The sequence below is a fragment of the Mauremys reevesii genome, linkage group 4, assembly GCF_016161935.1.
Source record: "Mauremys reevesii isolate NIE-2019 linkage group 4, ASM1616193v1, whole genome shotgun sequence".
Classification (NCBI taxonomy): Eukaryota; Metazoa; Chordata; order Testudines; family Geoemydidae; genus Mauremys; species Mauremys reevesii.
Window position 1 is genome coordinate 14,518,553 of NC_052626.1, and position 14,573 is coordinate 14,533,125.

At 43.8% G+C, this 14,573-nt stretch overlaps 1 protein-coding gene across 4 annotated transcripts in view; it reads left to right on the forward strand.

Annotated features, from left to right (window-relative positions):
• SYT16 (synaptotagmin 16) overlaps positions 1-14,573 on the forward strand; it is a 141,903-nt gene that overhangs the window by 88,238 nt on the left and 39,092 nt on the right. For 2 of the 4 annotated variants that reach the window (XM_039538800.1, XM_039538799.1), the window contains exon 2: positions 1,588-2,225. The exons of the other annotated variants lie outside the window; for them this stretch is intronic. In XM_039538800.1, coding sequence (XP_039394734.1) covers positions 1,661-2,225 — 565 coding nt within the window. In that variant the 5' untranslated portion in view covers positions 1,588-1,660. The remainder of the gene's footprint in view (positions 1-1,587; positions 2,226-14,573) is intronic. 4 annotated transcript variants of the gene reach the window in all.

Below are 14,573 nucleotides of genomic sequence, written 5' to 3' on the forward strand. Positions count from 1 at the left end.
TTAAGTACGTTCTAATGACGACAAATGTCTTGGAGATTTCTACAAAATGAACCATAGCCAGTTAAAAGACCATCATTTGGCAAAATAATCAGTCATGGAAGGTGCATATTGAAAAGATCAATTGAGTCATCCACGTCTAATTCAATGAAGGACTATTCCCTAAAAAAGACTGAACAAAAGACTCTCTAGTTTTATATATCCCAGGAAATGGGGCTCCTGTTGGTTTCCTTTGGATACTATTCTGCAGCCTTATATGTATAATTTTGGAGAGGTTTTCTTGGTGGTCCCTCTCTATTTTCCCTTTTTTAATGTAGTTATGCCTATCTATATTGCCCGGTAGCACGCTATATAATTCTCTTTCTTGAAGTCAATGATATCAGTGAGGCCCAGATTTCACCCCTGGTGTTGTAAAATCCCGCCCCCGTAGTTGTCACTGACCCAAGCAGTACAGGTGGTTCAATCTTTCCCCATTAGCCTTCTGGTAATTTTTGTTCCTCTTCTCTGAACTCCCCCTGAATTTGCCGATATCTTTCTGGTAAGGTGGGGAAAGATTTTTCAAAGGCACACGAAGAGCAGATGTGCCGGAGGCATGCAGAGAAGGGCCCATTGCCTTCCTGCAATCCTTATGAAGATGAAAAAATGACACACATTCCTGTTTTGAGATTTTTAAACCTCTCTCCACATTCTACTTCCAAAAAATCAGAAACTGTCTTAGGTTCTGGTTCTGCAAGGTACGTAAGCACATGCCTAACTTTAAGCCTCTGACTAGTCCCACTTAATTCAATGGGACTGCTGACAATGCAGAAAGTTAGACATGCTTAACTGCCTGGCTGAATCAGGGCCTGAGTGTAGAAAGTGGTTATATTTCATTTAAACATCAAAAGAACATTGTAATTATTCTCAGCTTCCCCTTCCTCTGCCAACAATTGATGTCAAAATGTTCCTTTTAAACTTTCTCATATAAATGAATACAGCCTATGGACTTGTTCCCCGCCCCCAGGAACAAACATTTGTGTAGTAAATGGCTAGAACACAGTATTGGGAGTGGGGAGTTCTGCTTCTGTCTGCTGTTGATCGGCTGTGTGACCTTTGGGCAAGTCAATTAAAAAAATAAAACAAAAAAGACTTTTTGTGCCTCTGTTTCACCATCTTCAAGGTGGATATGATATAATACTTAACTCAAGGGGGTGTTAAGGGAATCAAGGTTTGTAAATGCTTTGAGAACCTTGGCTGAAATTTGCTATATAAGCATAGAGTATTTTTATATAGATAGTTCTGGTACTAATAATATAATGTATGAGCACCACGAGATGTGCTAGCGTTCGAGTGGTCTGTATTTAAGTTTTTGTCATAATGGCTTTCATCTAGCTGCTGTAAGATTATCTGGAGCTCTTTGCTGTCTGCTACAAAATGCATGTCTTGCTGTGTAATCTTGGCTTTCTGGTGGTGGCTTAGTGGCTGTATCTTTAAGCTGGTGGAAGGGTTCTTGCCTTTCCTTCTCTCTAGGCTGGATAGTTTTGATAGATAACACATAGACATTGATGGACAAGTGATTTACGGTAATTTCTTATAATGCTTATTCTATAGCTCACAGAATTGTAAGTGTGGCATGCTGGCAAAACTGAACAACTGATCATCAGATACAGGTCATGGTATAAGCATGGCTTCTCAGAATGCTCAGAGTTTCCTCCAGCCACTCTCCTCCTGGATGTCCCGGATGTATGAAGCTGTCCAACAAGCAGGAGACTCCTTATCTTCTTCGTTGGTCAACTTGAGCAGAGTGGACCACAAGTCGGAGGAAGATGAAAACCAGGACTTAGAAGACAGTGATGGCAGTTATAAGGACTACTCTGAAGATTCAGAAGATGAAGGAAGCTTTAGCCAGAACATGAAAGGTGCTGAGCATGTGCATCTTGAAGACGGTCACTTTCCATCAACAAGTCATGATCTTGATTCCCAGGCACCTGCCGGTGGCTCCAACATGAGTCTGCAATGGCAAAAAAGAGTGAGAAGTGGCACCAGCTCCTCGGAGCAACGTCCAGACGACACCAGCTCTCTGTCATCCCAGGGATTTTACCAAGAATATGACGGCCACCAGCTGCTAGGTATGCTTCCTGCCATACCCGAGGAGGAAGGCTACCTCAACAGGCAGATAAGGGATCTTCAGCATGACCTTGATGTGGCTGGCTCATTAGAAAATATTAATGGAAAGGCATGTGTGGAAGGTAAGATGGTGGTAACCACCCGGCAGCATTATGCAAGAGGGCCCATTTCTCTCCTTTGACTTTGATTGATTTAGTTATTAATCTGCTCATTTTATTTTACATCATCTCTTGTAGATTTCTCACAGTTTCAAAATCCCCAAACCAATCATGCTAATGGCCCTGATTCTCCTCTGTCTTTCAGAATTAATTGCATTAAAGTGAGTGGAGTTTAACGGGTGTAAAGACACGGTAGGTTAGAGGAAAATCAGGCCCTGTTACCGTATTAAGAAATGCAGTTCATTTCCCACATTTATTCAATTCAGGCTCATGAGCTTGACATGTCAGTGTGCTGTGGATTTCAGCCAAAATGCTTCAGGTATCAGAACCCTTCAAAAGGAGCTTTTCACCTTAAGCCTTCACTTTGAGAAGCATCTGCTTGTACATCATTGCTTAAAAAAATAAAATAAAAATCAAACCTTGCCAGGACTCTCAAGATGTTTCTCTGTGGTTTGCTTTGAAGTGCTGTACTGAAAGCTAGATGTGTTTTGAGAGTTACAGGTGAAGTACTCCCAGATCACTTTTTCTCCTCACAACTTTTCAAATAAGATCTAAGAGGACCATAGGTGCTGACTTCTACTGGCACCGGTGAATGCTTGACCCCCCCCTCCCGGCCCCGCCCTGACTCCACCCTTGCCCTGCCCCCTCCCGCCCCCATTCCAACCCCTTCCCCAAAGACCCTGCCCCAACTCCACCCCCTCCCTGCCCCTATTCAGACTCCTTCCCCAAATCCCCGCCCCGGCCCAGCCTCTTCCCCACCTCCTCCCCTAAGCGTGCCACATTCCCGCTCCTCCCAGAGCTTGCTACAGCTGTTTGGCGGCAGCAAGTGCTGGGAGGTAGGTTGAGGAGCGGGAACGTAGCACGCTCAGGAGAGGAGGTGGAGGAAGAGGTGGGGTGAGGAACTTGGCTGCCGGTGGGTGCAGAGCACCCACTAATTTTTCCCCGTGGGTGCTCCAGCCCTGGAGCACCCACGGAGTCGGCACCTATGAAGAGGACACTAAGTAGGAAATTACAGGAAATGGATCAGAATTTAATTTTTTTAAAAAAAGTTAAGTTAAATTAATAGTTTCAGGGGTCTGAATCTCAGCTACCCAAAGGATGTATCCCAGATAGCCCCTAGTAATGGCTTCCAGACTGGGCTTGATAAGTTTCTGAAGGGGATGGTATGATGAGACTGCGTTCAATGGCATGTAGCCGACCTGCGACTGCTAGCAGCAAATATCTCCAACAGTTGGTGATTGGACACTAGATGGGGAGGGCTCTGAGTTAGTACAGAGAATTCTTTCCCAGGTGTCTGGCTGGTGGGTCTTGTCCACATGCTCAGGGTCTCACTGATCACCATATTTGGGGTCGGGAAGGAATCCCCCCCCAGGTCAGTTTGGCAGAGGCCCTGCATCTTTTTTTTGTCTTCCTCTGCACCATGGGGCACAGGTCACTTGCAGGTTTAAACTAGTGGAAATGGTGGATTCTCTGTAACTTGAAGTCTTTAAACCATGATTTAAGGACTTCAGTAACTCAGCCAGAGGTTAGGCGTCTATTGCTGGAGTGGGTGAGTGAGGTTCTGTGACCTATAATGTGCAGGGGGTTAGACTAGATGATTATGACGGTACCTTCTGGCCTTTGAGTCTGAGTCTATAGGTTAAATATGTAGTTTCAAGGATCTGTATGTCAGCTACCCAAAGGATGCAGACTAGTTTTCCCCCTAATAATGGAGAGAGAGGGCTGCAATAATCTTAAAACTTTGGCCGATGAGCAACTTTAAGCACAACAGCCTTCGAGGTGGGTGGTGGTGATCTGGAATTTCTGTGCTTCTGCACAGTGTTGCATGTGACCTCATTGTGTGTATGTTCATGTGGAATTTCCTCTATCAATCCACTTTCCATGTGCGATCTGGGAGAGCTGGCAGAGGTGTAAAGCCTATGTGGACACTGCATGAAAACTAGCATCCCGACTATATTGTATATAGGTAATGATGTATTAAAGCCATTGTTTCAGGGAATTTATATTTTCTCTTGGCCTAGGGTAGAATTTTCAAAAGTGATTTAGGAGCATAGGGCTTGTCTACACAGGAAAGTTAATTTGGATTTAAAGCGGAATAGCTATTCCTGAATAACTCCATGTGTTGGACATTCTTATTCTGGAACAAGAATGCCTTGTTTCAAATTGGCTTAATCCACTTCCCAGGAGTGTTAAGGGCTTGTCCACACAGGAAGTTATTTGGAATAGCTATTGGATCAAGCTGATTCAGAGTAAGGCACTCTTATTCTGGAGTAGGAGCATCCATAGAGGCAGTTCATCAGGAATAGTTAATCTGGCATAACTCCCTGTGTAGACAAGTCTTAAGACTTCCAAGTGCTTAACTCTTTTGAAAATGGCATTTAGACACTTCTGAAAATTTGAACCCGCTGTTGCAAAAGCTCTCTCCTGAGAGCGGCTAAACACCTTCGACTCCCACTGTTGCCAGTGCGAGCTGTGGGTGCTCAGCAACTCCACTATTGTGATTGATACTGCACAGGATCTGGCCCTTTGTTTTGATACTTGGTGGGGAGATCGGACATGGATGGTGTAAATCTTGGCAGTGGCCCTTCAAGAAAAATTTAAATCTGTCCTTTACTTTCTTCCCCCTGCACCATCATCCCCATTAAATAAGTAAATAATTAGAAAGGAAGGAATAACCAGCCAATACTACTCTTTCCCACCATCACCCCCTCCCCGCAAACTGCCCTGCCTGATGCCTTTGATATCGTATTTTAGAGCTGGATCAGTGTGAATTCTGAAGTTAGAAATCCATGCCTCAGTAGTGGTGTCTAATTCACAAATGCTGCATGAAGCCAGAGTAATCAGGCATTTATGTGGCTGTGGAATGGGATGAAATCCAGCCCCCCTTTCCCTTCCCCAAACTGCGGGCAGGATTTGACGTTGAAGGACTGGAATAGTGGCTACGTTCTCTCAGCGCCTGTTCTATGGGAGTTCCTGGCCACTGGATCCATGTTAGTTCTTATGGCCTGATTCCTACCACCCTCTCGCCACATTAGTCTATATGGAGCCATCATGGATCCCTGCTCTGCAGAGCTCCCCACCCCGCCCAGCTGCTTTGCCCAAAGCCCCTTCCTTTTCACCTGTAAGCCCCAGCTTTCCACCCTCCTCGTGCTTTTTCCTCCACTCTGCACTGCACTATGGACCATATTATGCCCTCATGACTTGATGGCGGTGAAGTTGCAGGCATGGATCAAGGGCACAATATGGCATGAAGCTCTGACTTCTTTCATCTCAGAGCTATCTAAAACATACACATCGCAGCAGCTTGCTGGAAAGTGTGAAAGCACCCAACCGTGATTGAAAGTGTCTTGCCTGAGATTTTTTTTTTTTTTTTAAATTTCCCTTGTCTTGGATGCGATTGCACATGTTCTGCTACCCAAAGTGTGGCATACGCCTTCCTAAACATGCGTGCCCCTCCTTCATCTTTCCCGTCGCTCTTTGGAGCCGTTGATTGACACTGAGCATGTGAAATGATCTGATGATAATTGAGAAGATGGGATATCCTGACAACTTTAAATTTCAAATCTTGATTGAAATGATCAGAGGAAATGTAAGAGGTATCCTTGTTTCTGTTAGCTTTCTTCCTAACCCTAAATGACAACATACATGAGCATATGGCCTGGCTGGCATTCAGTAAAGGAGAGTCATTCCCTAGCATAAATATTAAACTTTTGAAAAATTTTCATCTTGCATTTGGCATTATTTGCCTTGGTCCTGTAAAATACATGTTTCCTGTTTATCTTGGACTCTTTTCAGAACATTGCATCTTGATTTTATTTTACTTTAATGTACCGTATTCCCCTCTACAACAGAAGATTTTAAAGCTAAATTGGCACAAAACAAGAGCGATGCTGGAATGCTTTTTGTTGCCATGGAAATATTTCTGGGCACTTACTGAAGACCTGGTTGCCAATAGTAATGTAACAGAGAAAATAGATACACTTCATTTAGCAGCCACAGATGATTAATAGACCCATTACAGGGTCATCCCAATATAGGCTTTGCTGGTTTTAAAAAAATAGCAGCAAAAGAAAAACCTTTTGGTGGAAAAACATCACCTTTGCTAGACGAAGTAAAGATGACATTATTGCAGTTAAAAAATTGGGCAGAAAAGACCGATTTTATCAAATAAGTTTTTTAACAGATGGTTTTCAGCCACACTTTTTTTTTTTTTTTTTTTGCTTTCAAGAAACATGATCCCTATTTTCTAAATTGGCCCTTCTGCTGTCCTCAGTGCATTCCAAGTGCAGAGTATTGAAAGGCATCTCTAGGCTAAGGGGTCTAAGTGTTTGAGCACTGAAATCTTTGAGTTCTCAAATCACACTGCTGATAGTTAATGTGGTGCATGCTGATTTGCTGTGGCGTAGGTTCGGCTGCCACTGAATCCCTGTGTTGAGCCCCCAGTCTATAACTAAGAGATGCAAATGCTGTTGTGCCACAAATGCATTGAGAAGTTCTAGCGCTGTTTCACTTTCATCACTTTTGGTCCATTGTCGGAAAACTAGATACATATGAGATCTGTATAAGGTGCACTGGAGAGTGGACACCCCATCAGTATTTAACTGAAGCTCAGTTGCCTTACTCCATATTCCTCTGTCACACCAGCTTAGCACCAATGCGAAGGAAACCTTCTTCTTCTTCGGCTATCCCTCGATGCAAGGATGATCTCTGCCAAGGGGGTTCATTGATGACTTTTTAAGTGGCTGAGGAGCCCAATTCTGGCCCTGCAAATTTTCCCACAGAAGTGACAGTTGTAATCTTGGAGGAGACATAGCTGTTGGCTGGAATGCTGTGCCCTTTCTTTCCTCCTTTGTCACTTTTCTGTCTCATGAGCACCTCTGTTCTCCTCAAAGTGAGCTGTGGCTTGGTGTATGATGTGACGCCACTGTGTTCTGTTCACACCAAGTCCTCCCAGGTTGTTGGGTTGATGCCTCCCTTTTTAAGCTGTACTTTCAGTATGTCTCTGAAATGCTTTCGTTGCCCTTCTTCCCTTACTTAACTGAGAGAAGTGTACTTGCTTTGGGAGGCGAGTGTCAGGCATACGTACACAGTGGCCAGCCCAGCAGAGTTGGTGTTTCGTGACCTGCGCTTCCATACTGCTGATGTTGGCTGCAGAGAGAACACTGATGTCAGTGTGTAGGTCTTCCCAGCTGATCCTGAGAATCCTCCTGAGGCAGCGCTGCTGGAACCACTCCAGCTGCTTGAGATGTTGTCTGTAGGTTACCCAGGTCTCACACCCATAAAGAAGTGTGGGGATGACAATTACCTTGTAAACCAAGATCTGGTACCTGTTTGTAGGTCCCTATCATTGAAGACTCTAGTGGAAATAGCATAAGAACCAAGTCAGTCCTTATAAATCCCTCGCAGAAAACAAGTGATGGGATGGTTTACTAGTGACTAAGAAGAGGGGGCCTGTTAGCTTAGGGAATTGGCAATGGGAATATGGGCCAGCGTCACAGGCTTGAATCTAGTTCAAATAAGTAATATCCCAAAATGCTATGATGGCTGTTAGGCACCTGTGTGAAATGAATATGGTGGTCAGAGCCTACTTTTCAATGGACTGATGTCCCACACAAACAGAAAACCACACTCTACTGAAACTGTCAACTAGTATTCACGACGAGAGGCTGAATTTGGAATAGACACGGGGACTGAAATACCACTTGAGTTGAATCCTCTAGATCAGAACTGAAGCGCGCTGTGGAAGCGTGTACTTCTAGTGCCAGTTCTGTGAATGAAGAGTCTCCAGGGCTGTCAGTCTGACACTGTGTTCACAATGTTACAATATAAGTGAGCGAGCACTAAATTAGGAAATTCTCAGGAGGCAACCGTAACATTGCAAAATCAAGATTTTCATTTTTTTCTGTAATAAGGCAAGATCTGTGCCAGCTAAAGACTACATTCAGATCACACTGAAATAAGTTTATTAGTAAACTAGGAAATGTGAAGGTTTATCATTACCCAAGGCATGTGGTTTGGCATTAGGAATCAGAAAGCAAGAGACTGCCAGGAAGAAGAGCCAGATTATCCTTGGTAGTAGGCATTGTTTAGACTTGGTTTTTATCCAAGGACCTGGAGCTGAGCCAGGTGTCATTCATCTGTAGGCAGGCTGTGGGCTGGGCCCTCTGTATGATCTGTGAATAACATTTAGAATTTAGAAATTGAAGATTACTTTTCCCTGTGTGATCACACATGCACAGAAGGGCTTGTCCTCACTAGGAAAATACACCAAGGTTAGCGACCTCAGTGTGCGTCATCCTAGACGTGTTTACACCTAGAGAAGTCTTGAGTCAAACCTAAGTTATTAGGCTTAATATGGGAGTAACTGGATGGAATTCTATGGTCTGTGTTTTGATAGTATGATAGTCATATGATGATGTATGACTATATGAACCTCACCCAGCTATACTGAGATAGAGGGAGTAGATTTGTGTCTACACTACGGAAAACGTTGAGGTGTACATCGAGAAGTGACATCATGATAGCTAGCTTTCATGTATTTTCGTAGGGTAGGCAGATACTAAAAGGCTCAGAGAAATTAAAGTATCATAGATTTTAAAGCCAGATGGGACCATTATGATTACCTAGTTTAACCTCCCACATAACAAAGGCCATAGAATTTCAACTAATTATTGTTATGGAGGGAATTATTCTTCCCTCCTGAGTGAGCCCAATTTATTCATATTTGTAGAGGCAAGAGGCCCCAGACAGGGACTGGGTTCCCGTTGTGCACTTTACACATATATTGAGAAGAAGATCCCTGCCCCAAGTGCTTGCAGTCTACATCAAACTCGTTTTGAACTAAAGAATATCTTTTAGAAAGACAGCCAGTCTCAATGTAAAGATTCCAAGGGAGGTAGCAGCTTCTTTGGTAAGAACTTAGTAAGAACTCTGGTTGGAATGTGTACTCTGGAGCCTTTATAAGTCAGGAATGGCTTGTATTCAAAAAAGGAAGTGCTAAAAGGCCACACTGAATCAATAGGAACACTAGGAGTGAGTGAAGAGAATTAAAGGCAATGTACAGAAAATTTTTGCTACCAGAGTGGAGGAGAGCACAAGTAGAAGCTGGGATATATATCTGGCATCTCAGGAAGATTTTGTGGGAGTCTGAAGATTTCTGAAATGATGCAATAGAAATGAGCTGTGTCCACTGATTTTTTTGAGCTAGGTGTTGAGTTTTTAAACGTATAGCATCCACTCAGAATTAACGTGTGCACACAGATCTGTTGTGTGTAGTAGCGGGATTCATTTTTTTCATATGCTAAAGTTTTCCCTTTTACATAATTTCAATCTCTTCTGTTGTTTGAAAGTGTTAATAATGAACAATCCTTTGCAGTTATAAAGTACCCAATCGTGAGCCCGTTTTACAGATGGGAAGACTGAGACACAGAGAAGCTGAAGACACAGTTTTCAAAGGTGACAAGTAATTTTGGGTGCCTCCATTTTTGGGTGCCCACCTTGCAATTCTATGCCCACCTATGATTCTATGATTCAGTGCCTTAGGTTTGATTTTCAGTGGTGCTAGCAGAATCAGTGAGCACTGGGGGATGCACCTCACCTTTCGTAAAGCAGGCCCAAAGTGACTCAGATTGGACACCAGAAGTGTAGGTGGCATGCATGTCAGACCCTGTTGATGTCAGAGTTCCCTGAAGGCATAGTTCAGAAAACTGGTATTTGTGTGTTGCAGAGTGAAAAGAAGAAAGAGGTAGAAATGGAAAAGCTGCCTGTTCAGAGCACCTGTCAGCAGGGGACTGGATAGCTGTTGGTCATTGCTGTCTAGCAGTAGCAGTGTTTCATGATTTTGCTGTGGGTCTCTTGCTTGGGATTTAAAGTGCATACTAAGGACCTTAACTTGTGAAAGATGGAGAAAAGCTACAGATGGCCAATAGCACTCTGCAGCCAGTCACACAAGAACAGTTATCATTGGCTGATGGAATAAATCCCTTCGAGAGAAAATGTTTCTGATTAATCAGTAACAAGACTTACTCTTTGTATTATGATGGCACCTAGAGGGCCAACTAAAATGGGAGCCCCTTGACCTAGGCCTGGAGTCTGTCCTTTCAAAGGCCAGGGGTCCTGGGGCCAGCCAGCCCTGTTTGATTATCAGACAATCTGGGAAGAGCTCAGGTGTTCCCTGTAAAAGGGATGAGATGGCTTAGTTGTACGTAGGGATGTAAATATCATTTAAAAAGTTAACTGTTTAAGCAATTAAAATGCTATCATTTAAACCATTAACTGATTAATGGGAGAGGAGCCGGGGTTGCTCTGGCCGGCGAGGTGGGAGATGGGACTGGCAGGTCGGCCATGGAGTTGGGATCCGCTGGCCAGCCGGCAGGGCAGAGCCTGGGCTGGGGTCCAGTGCTGCATGGCCGGGGGCCGGCTGGCGTGCATGGGGCTGGCGTGGCATGGGCAGGGTTGGGGCCAGCACAGGCGAGGATCCAGGATCCAGGGCTGGGATCCGGCTGGCACGGTGCAGCCGGGGGCTAACAGTTAATGTCAGTTAACCAGTAAGCCTAATGCTTACTGGTTAACTTGATGCTTACCAGTTAACCAGTTAACATTTTCATCCCTAGTTGAAGGGGATTATGGGAAGGAGTTTGGTTACTGTGAGTAGCCCTGGAGCAGAGAGGGGTGCAGACTGAAAGGCTTTGAGTCCTGACAGCTTGCTTTGGTTGTGAATTTTTTGCCACTTCCTGGGGTCTTGTTTGAATTAATAAAACTGTGCCTTGCAGGAAGGGCTTGAAAGACCTGGAGTGTGGTGTCAGCCCTTCCTGGATTGGGGCACAGGCCAGCACACTTCCATGTGGTGGAGAATGTGGGTAGGTAACTGGTCTGTGGAACTGAGGGGAAACTGAGGCAGAAACTAGCCCAAAGCCAGGCCAGGTAGGTGGCTCTGCAACACACTGTACAAACACAGTGAGAGTTCCTTCTCCAAAGAGTTTACAAAGGGGTGTGTATTGTAGGGTGTGTATTGCAGAGGCATATGACGTTGAAGTGACCTTGCCCAAGGTCACACCAGGTCAATGACAGAGCCAAGGACAGAATCCAGATATCCTGAGTCCCAGTTCATGGCCCTTTATAGTAGAGACACTGCCTCCTATCTACCTAAGAGTCATGAGAACAGAAGGTAACCAAGGTATACTTTGCAAGACGTCTGTCTTCTACGTTCACCGGTGAGTCGGTTGTATAAAGTTACACAAGCTAATCTATTGTTGATAATCTATTCTAATTATTTATTAGCTAAGAGGAATTTATTTAAAAGGAAAACATGGGCGTTATGATTCACAACAGTTACAGAGCAAATTGTGTGTGTGTGTGTGTGTATTTGTGCATGTGTTTTCTGAGCCATTTTGCCAAGCAGCATCCTCTTCCCACTCCCCATATGGCAGCTGTGCCTCTCTCTTCCTTTGGGAAATTGTTTAGGACTTGAGACTTCATTTACCAATGAACAGCATCTTGGCAGCATCTGAGAAATGCTGCATCTCTCATTGAAAACCTGCCTCTTCAGCTCTCATCTCCTTCTACTACTGCTCTATACAAGGTGGGAATGATCTCGCTGCGCTATGTGTGAAGTAACAAGCAGACTTGTACAATACTAACAGTGTTGTCTGCAGAACTAGAACGTTGTATTTTTCTGCAACGACTGAAACAGTTTTTTCCGTTTGTAGTTTCAATGCTCATTAATTTGGCCCCGTTTGTAGAAGGTCACTCCCATAAGTTGTTGATTGCAAGCAAATGTTACAAAACAGAACATTCTCTGGGACTACTGCAACCTTGGGCCTTGATCTTCGGTGGCATTCTGGCCATATTGCACCATTCCAGTGGCATAAGCAGCTCTAAAGCCAGGCTATCCAGTCTCTGGAGGATCATCCCAGTCCATGGAAATCTGTTGTACCACACAGCTGATATAACAGCCCCTACATCTCTCTACTATGGGGGGTATGATTAATGCTATCTTGTGCCCCATCAATTCCTGGCTGTTGTAATTGACCATTGGCAGCTGGCATAATTTAGAATTGCCTTTAGATGTTGTTAGGGTGGTATGGGACTCTTGACCCATTGTTGGAGATAAACTATGGGAAGAGATGGATGTTGAGAGGGATCTGAAGGAGGGGAGTAAGGTTGTATGGCGTGCATGGACTTTTGGATGCTTATCCAAACCCTAGGTCACAACACTTAAACTGGTTCATTCAGCCACTTGATTCAAGGAGTCAATTTTCATAGCATCTAGATTAGAACACAGATTGCAGGTTGTCTTAACATCTTATCTCTAATTCTAGTACCTCTGATTCTTAACTTTTCAAGATGTCCAGCTTGTTAGGGGAATGTATGAATATATGATACATGAGACAGTATTCTGGCTCTGAGAACTCAACTGTGAAAATATTAAGACCTATCCTAGTCAAAATCTGAACAACTTTTAGGATCACGTCATGAATTTCTGCGGACAACTAGGGACCAATAGAGATTCGCAGATGCAGATTTGGTAACTCACTCCTCTGCTTTGATTAGTTGGGATTATATGTGGAAAAACGTGCAGTTGATGGTTGTAGGATGCCTACTAGCAAGTTGGTGTGATTGGGCTGTTTTACTGGAGGTGTTGGTTGTATGATTCTGAGGTGGTTTCCCCAGATTGAGCTAAGGCGATGATTACTAATGTTTGTGTGTAGTTCAGTGGCAGACAAGTCTCAAGAGATTTGGGAGTTTTAGAAGTTCAGACAATGGTCCAATCTTACCCAAGGCCAGTGAGCTCCTCTTCCTACTGTCTCACAACAGGGCCATGGGACTTTCCTTCCCATTCCTATCCAGGTCCATGGTACTATCTCCCTTCTTCTCCTCTCCAGACATTGAGGGGTTAAGGAGAATTTGTGTTGGGTCCCTTTGCCTCCACCTCTCATTTCTGGCTTGCAATGCAGTCTAGATCATATCAAGCCAAAATTTCATGTGAATGGTGTGCAGAAGAGCAGGGCTCAGCAGAGACCACAGGTGTACTGTACAGAACTGTACATGTTTAAGGTACGGGCAGAGGGATGTGTGCCAGGGTGGTCCCCTGACTCCAGTGAGCTTTGGATCAGGGCCCTGCTGAGAAGCCAGAGGCCAGATGGTCAGTCACAGGAAGCTGTGGGTATGGTGAAGGGAAGAGTCTGCGGCCTGATTGAAATGAGATCGCCTTAAACAACCTGATCTCCAACCTATAAAAACACCTACGGACTTAGTTCAGTTTGGTGAAAAGTCTGAGGTTTGTCCAAGCCCTGCATCCCAGCTAGTTTTGTGGTCTCAAGTTAGGGACCTGCTCAGATTATTAAAATATAGTACTGTAGTTATAGAAACACTGCTCACCACTGCCTTGTCTGAATGTTTTTTGTCTTGGGAGTGCATCTCCATTGAAATCAATGGAGTTATGCTTATATAGAACTAGGGTTAAGCTGTGATGAATCAGCCCCAATGTAACTAATCAAAAGCTTATATCGTTAAAAAAATTATATTAAGTGGAAAAATAAATATCTACCTCGTTGCAGTGCAATAGTAATCCTTAGCAGCCCTAAACAAATATCTTAGCTAGGGAATTTGTTCCCGCCCTATTAATCAGCAAACAAAGAATGGTGGGTATGCACCTGATGGTTAAGAGACTCCAAGTGTAATGAATTGTATTTAATCAGCACCAATACACAGGAACCAGCTGATAATGAACTGTGGTATAGCGAAAGCGCCGTTTATGGTGAAGCAGAGTGAAAGTTCTGAGTTGTTTCAATGCATTTCAGTGTACCAGCTGGAGTTCTGCAAATACTGTAGTGAAAGAGTTCTGGGAAAAAAACACGACTCCATTTTAAGAAAGCTCCCTTCTACTTAATGGAAAAATCGGGGGTAAAGTCTGATCTTGTTGCTGGATGATCTTTTGAAAAGAGAGTTTGCAAAATGATGCTTTTATATTAGAAGAGTAAACAGCGTCTTAAAAAAAAAAAAAAAAGGGAGTGGGGGGTGGTATATAAAGAAAATTCAAGCCATTGTGCCATATAGCCTGCTAGAGAAAGTATATGAGAAAGTTACATATATGAAGTATAAACAATTTTCTTTTCTATTATGAGGGAAGGCTGTGTCATGAAAACTGGCCTTCCTACATATAGGCCTCATCCGTAGTGTTTTAATTGCTACTAATTCATGCTTAATGAAAACCAATAACAGTGGAGATGGGCAAAATCAGGGGCAGTTTTGCTTGTATAAAAACTTCTTGCTTGCCTTTTCATTTAGCTGATACAGAAGCCCAGGCAAGGG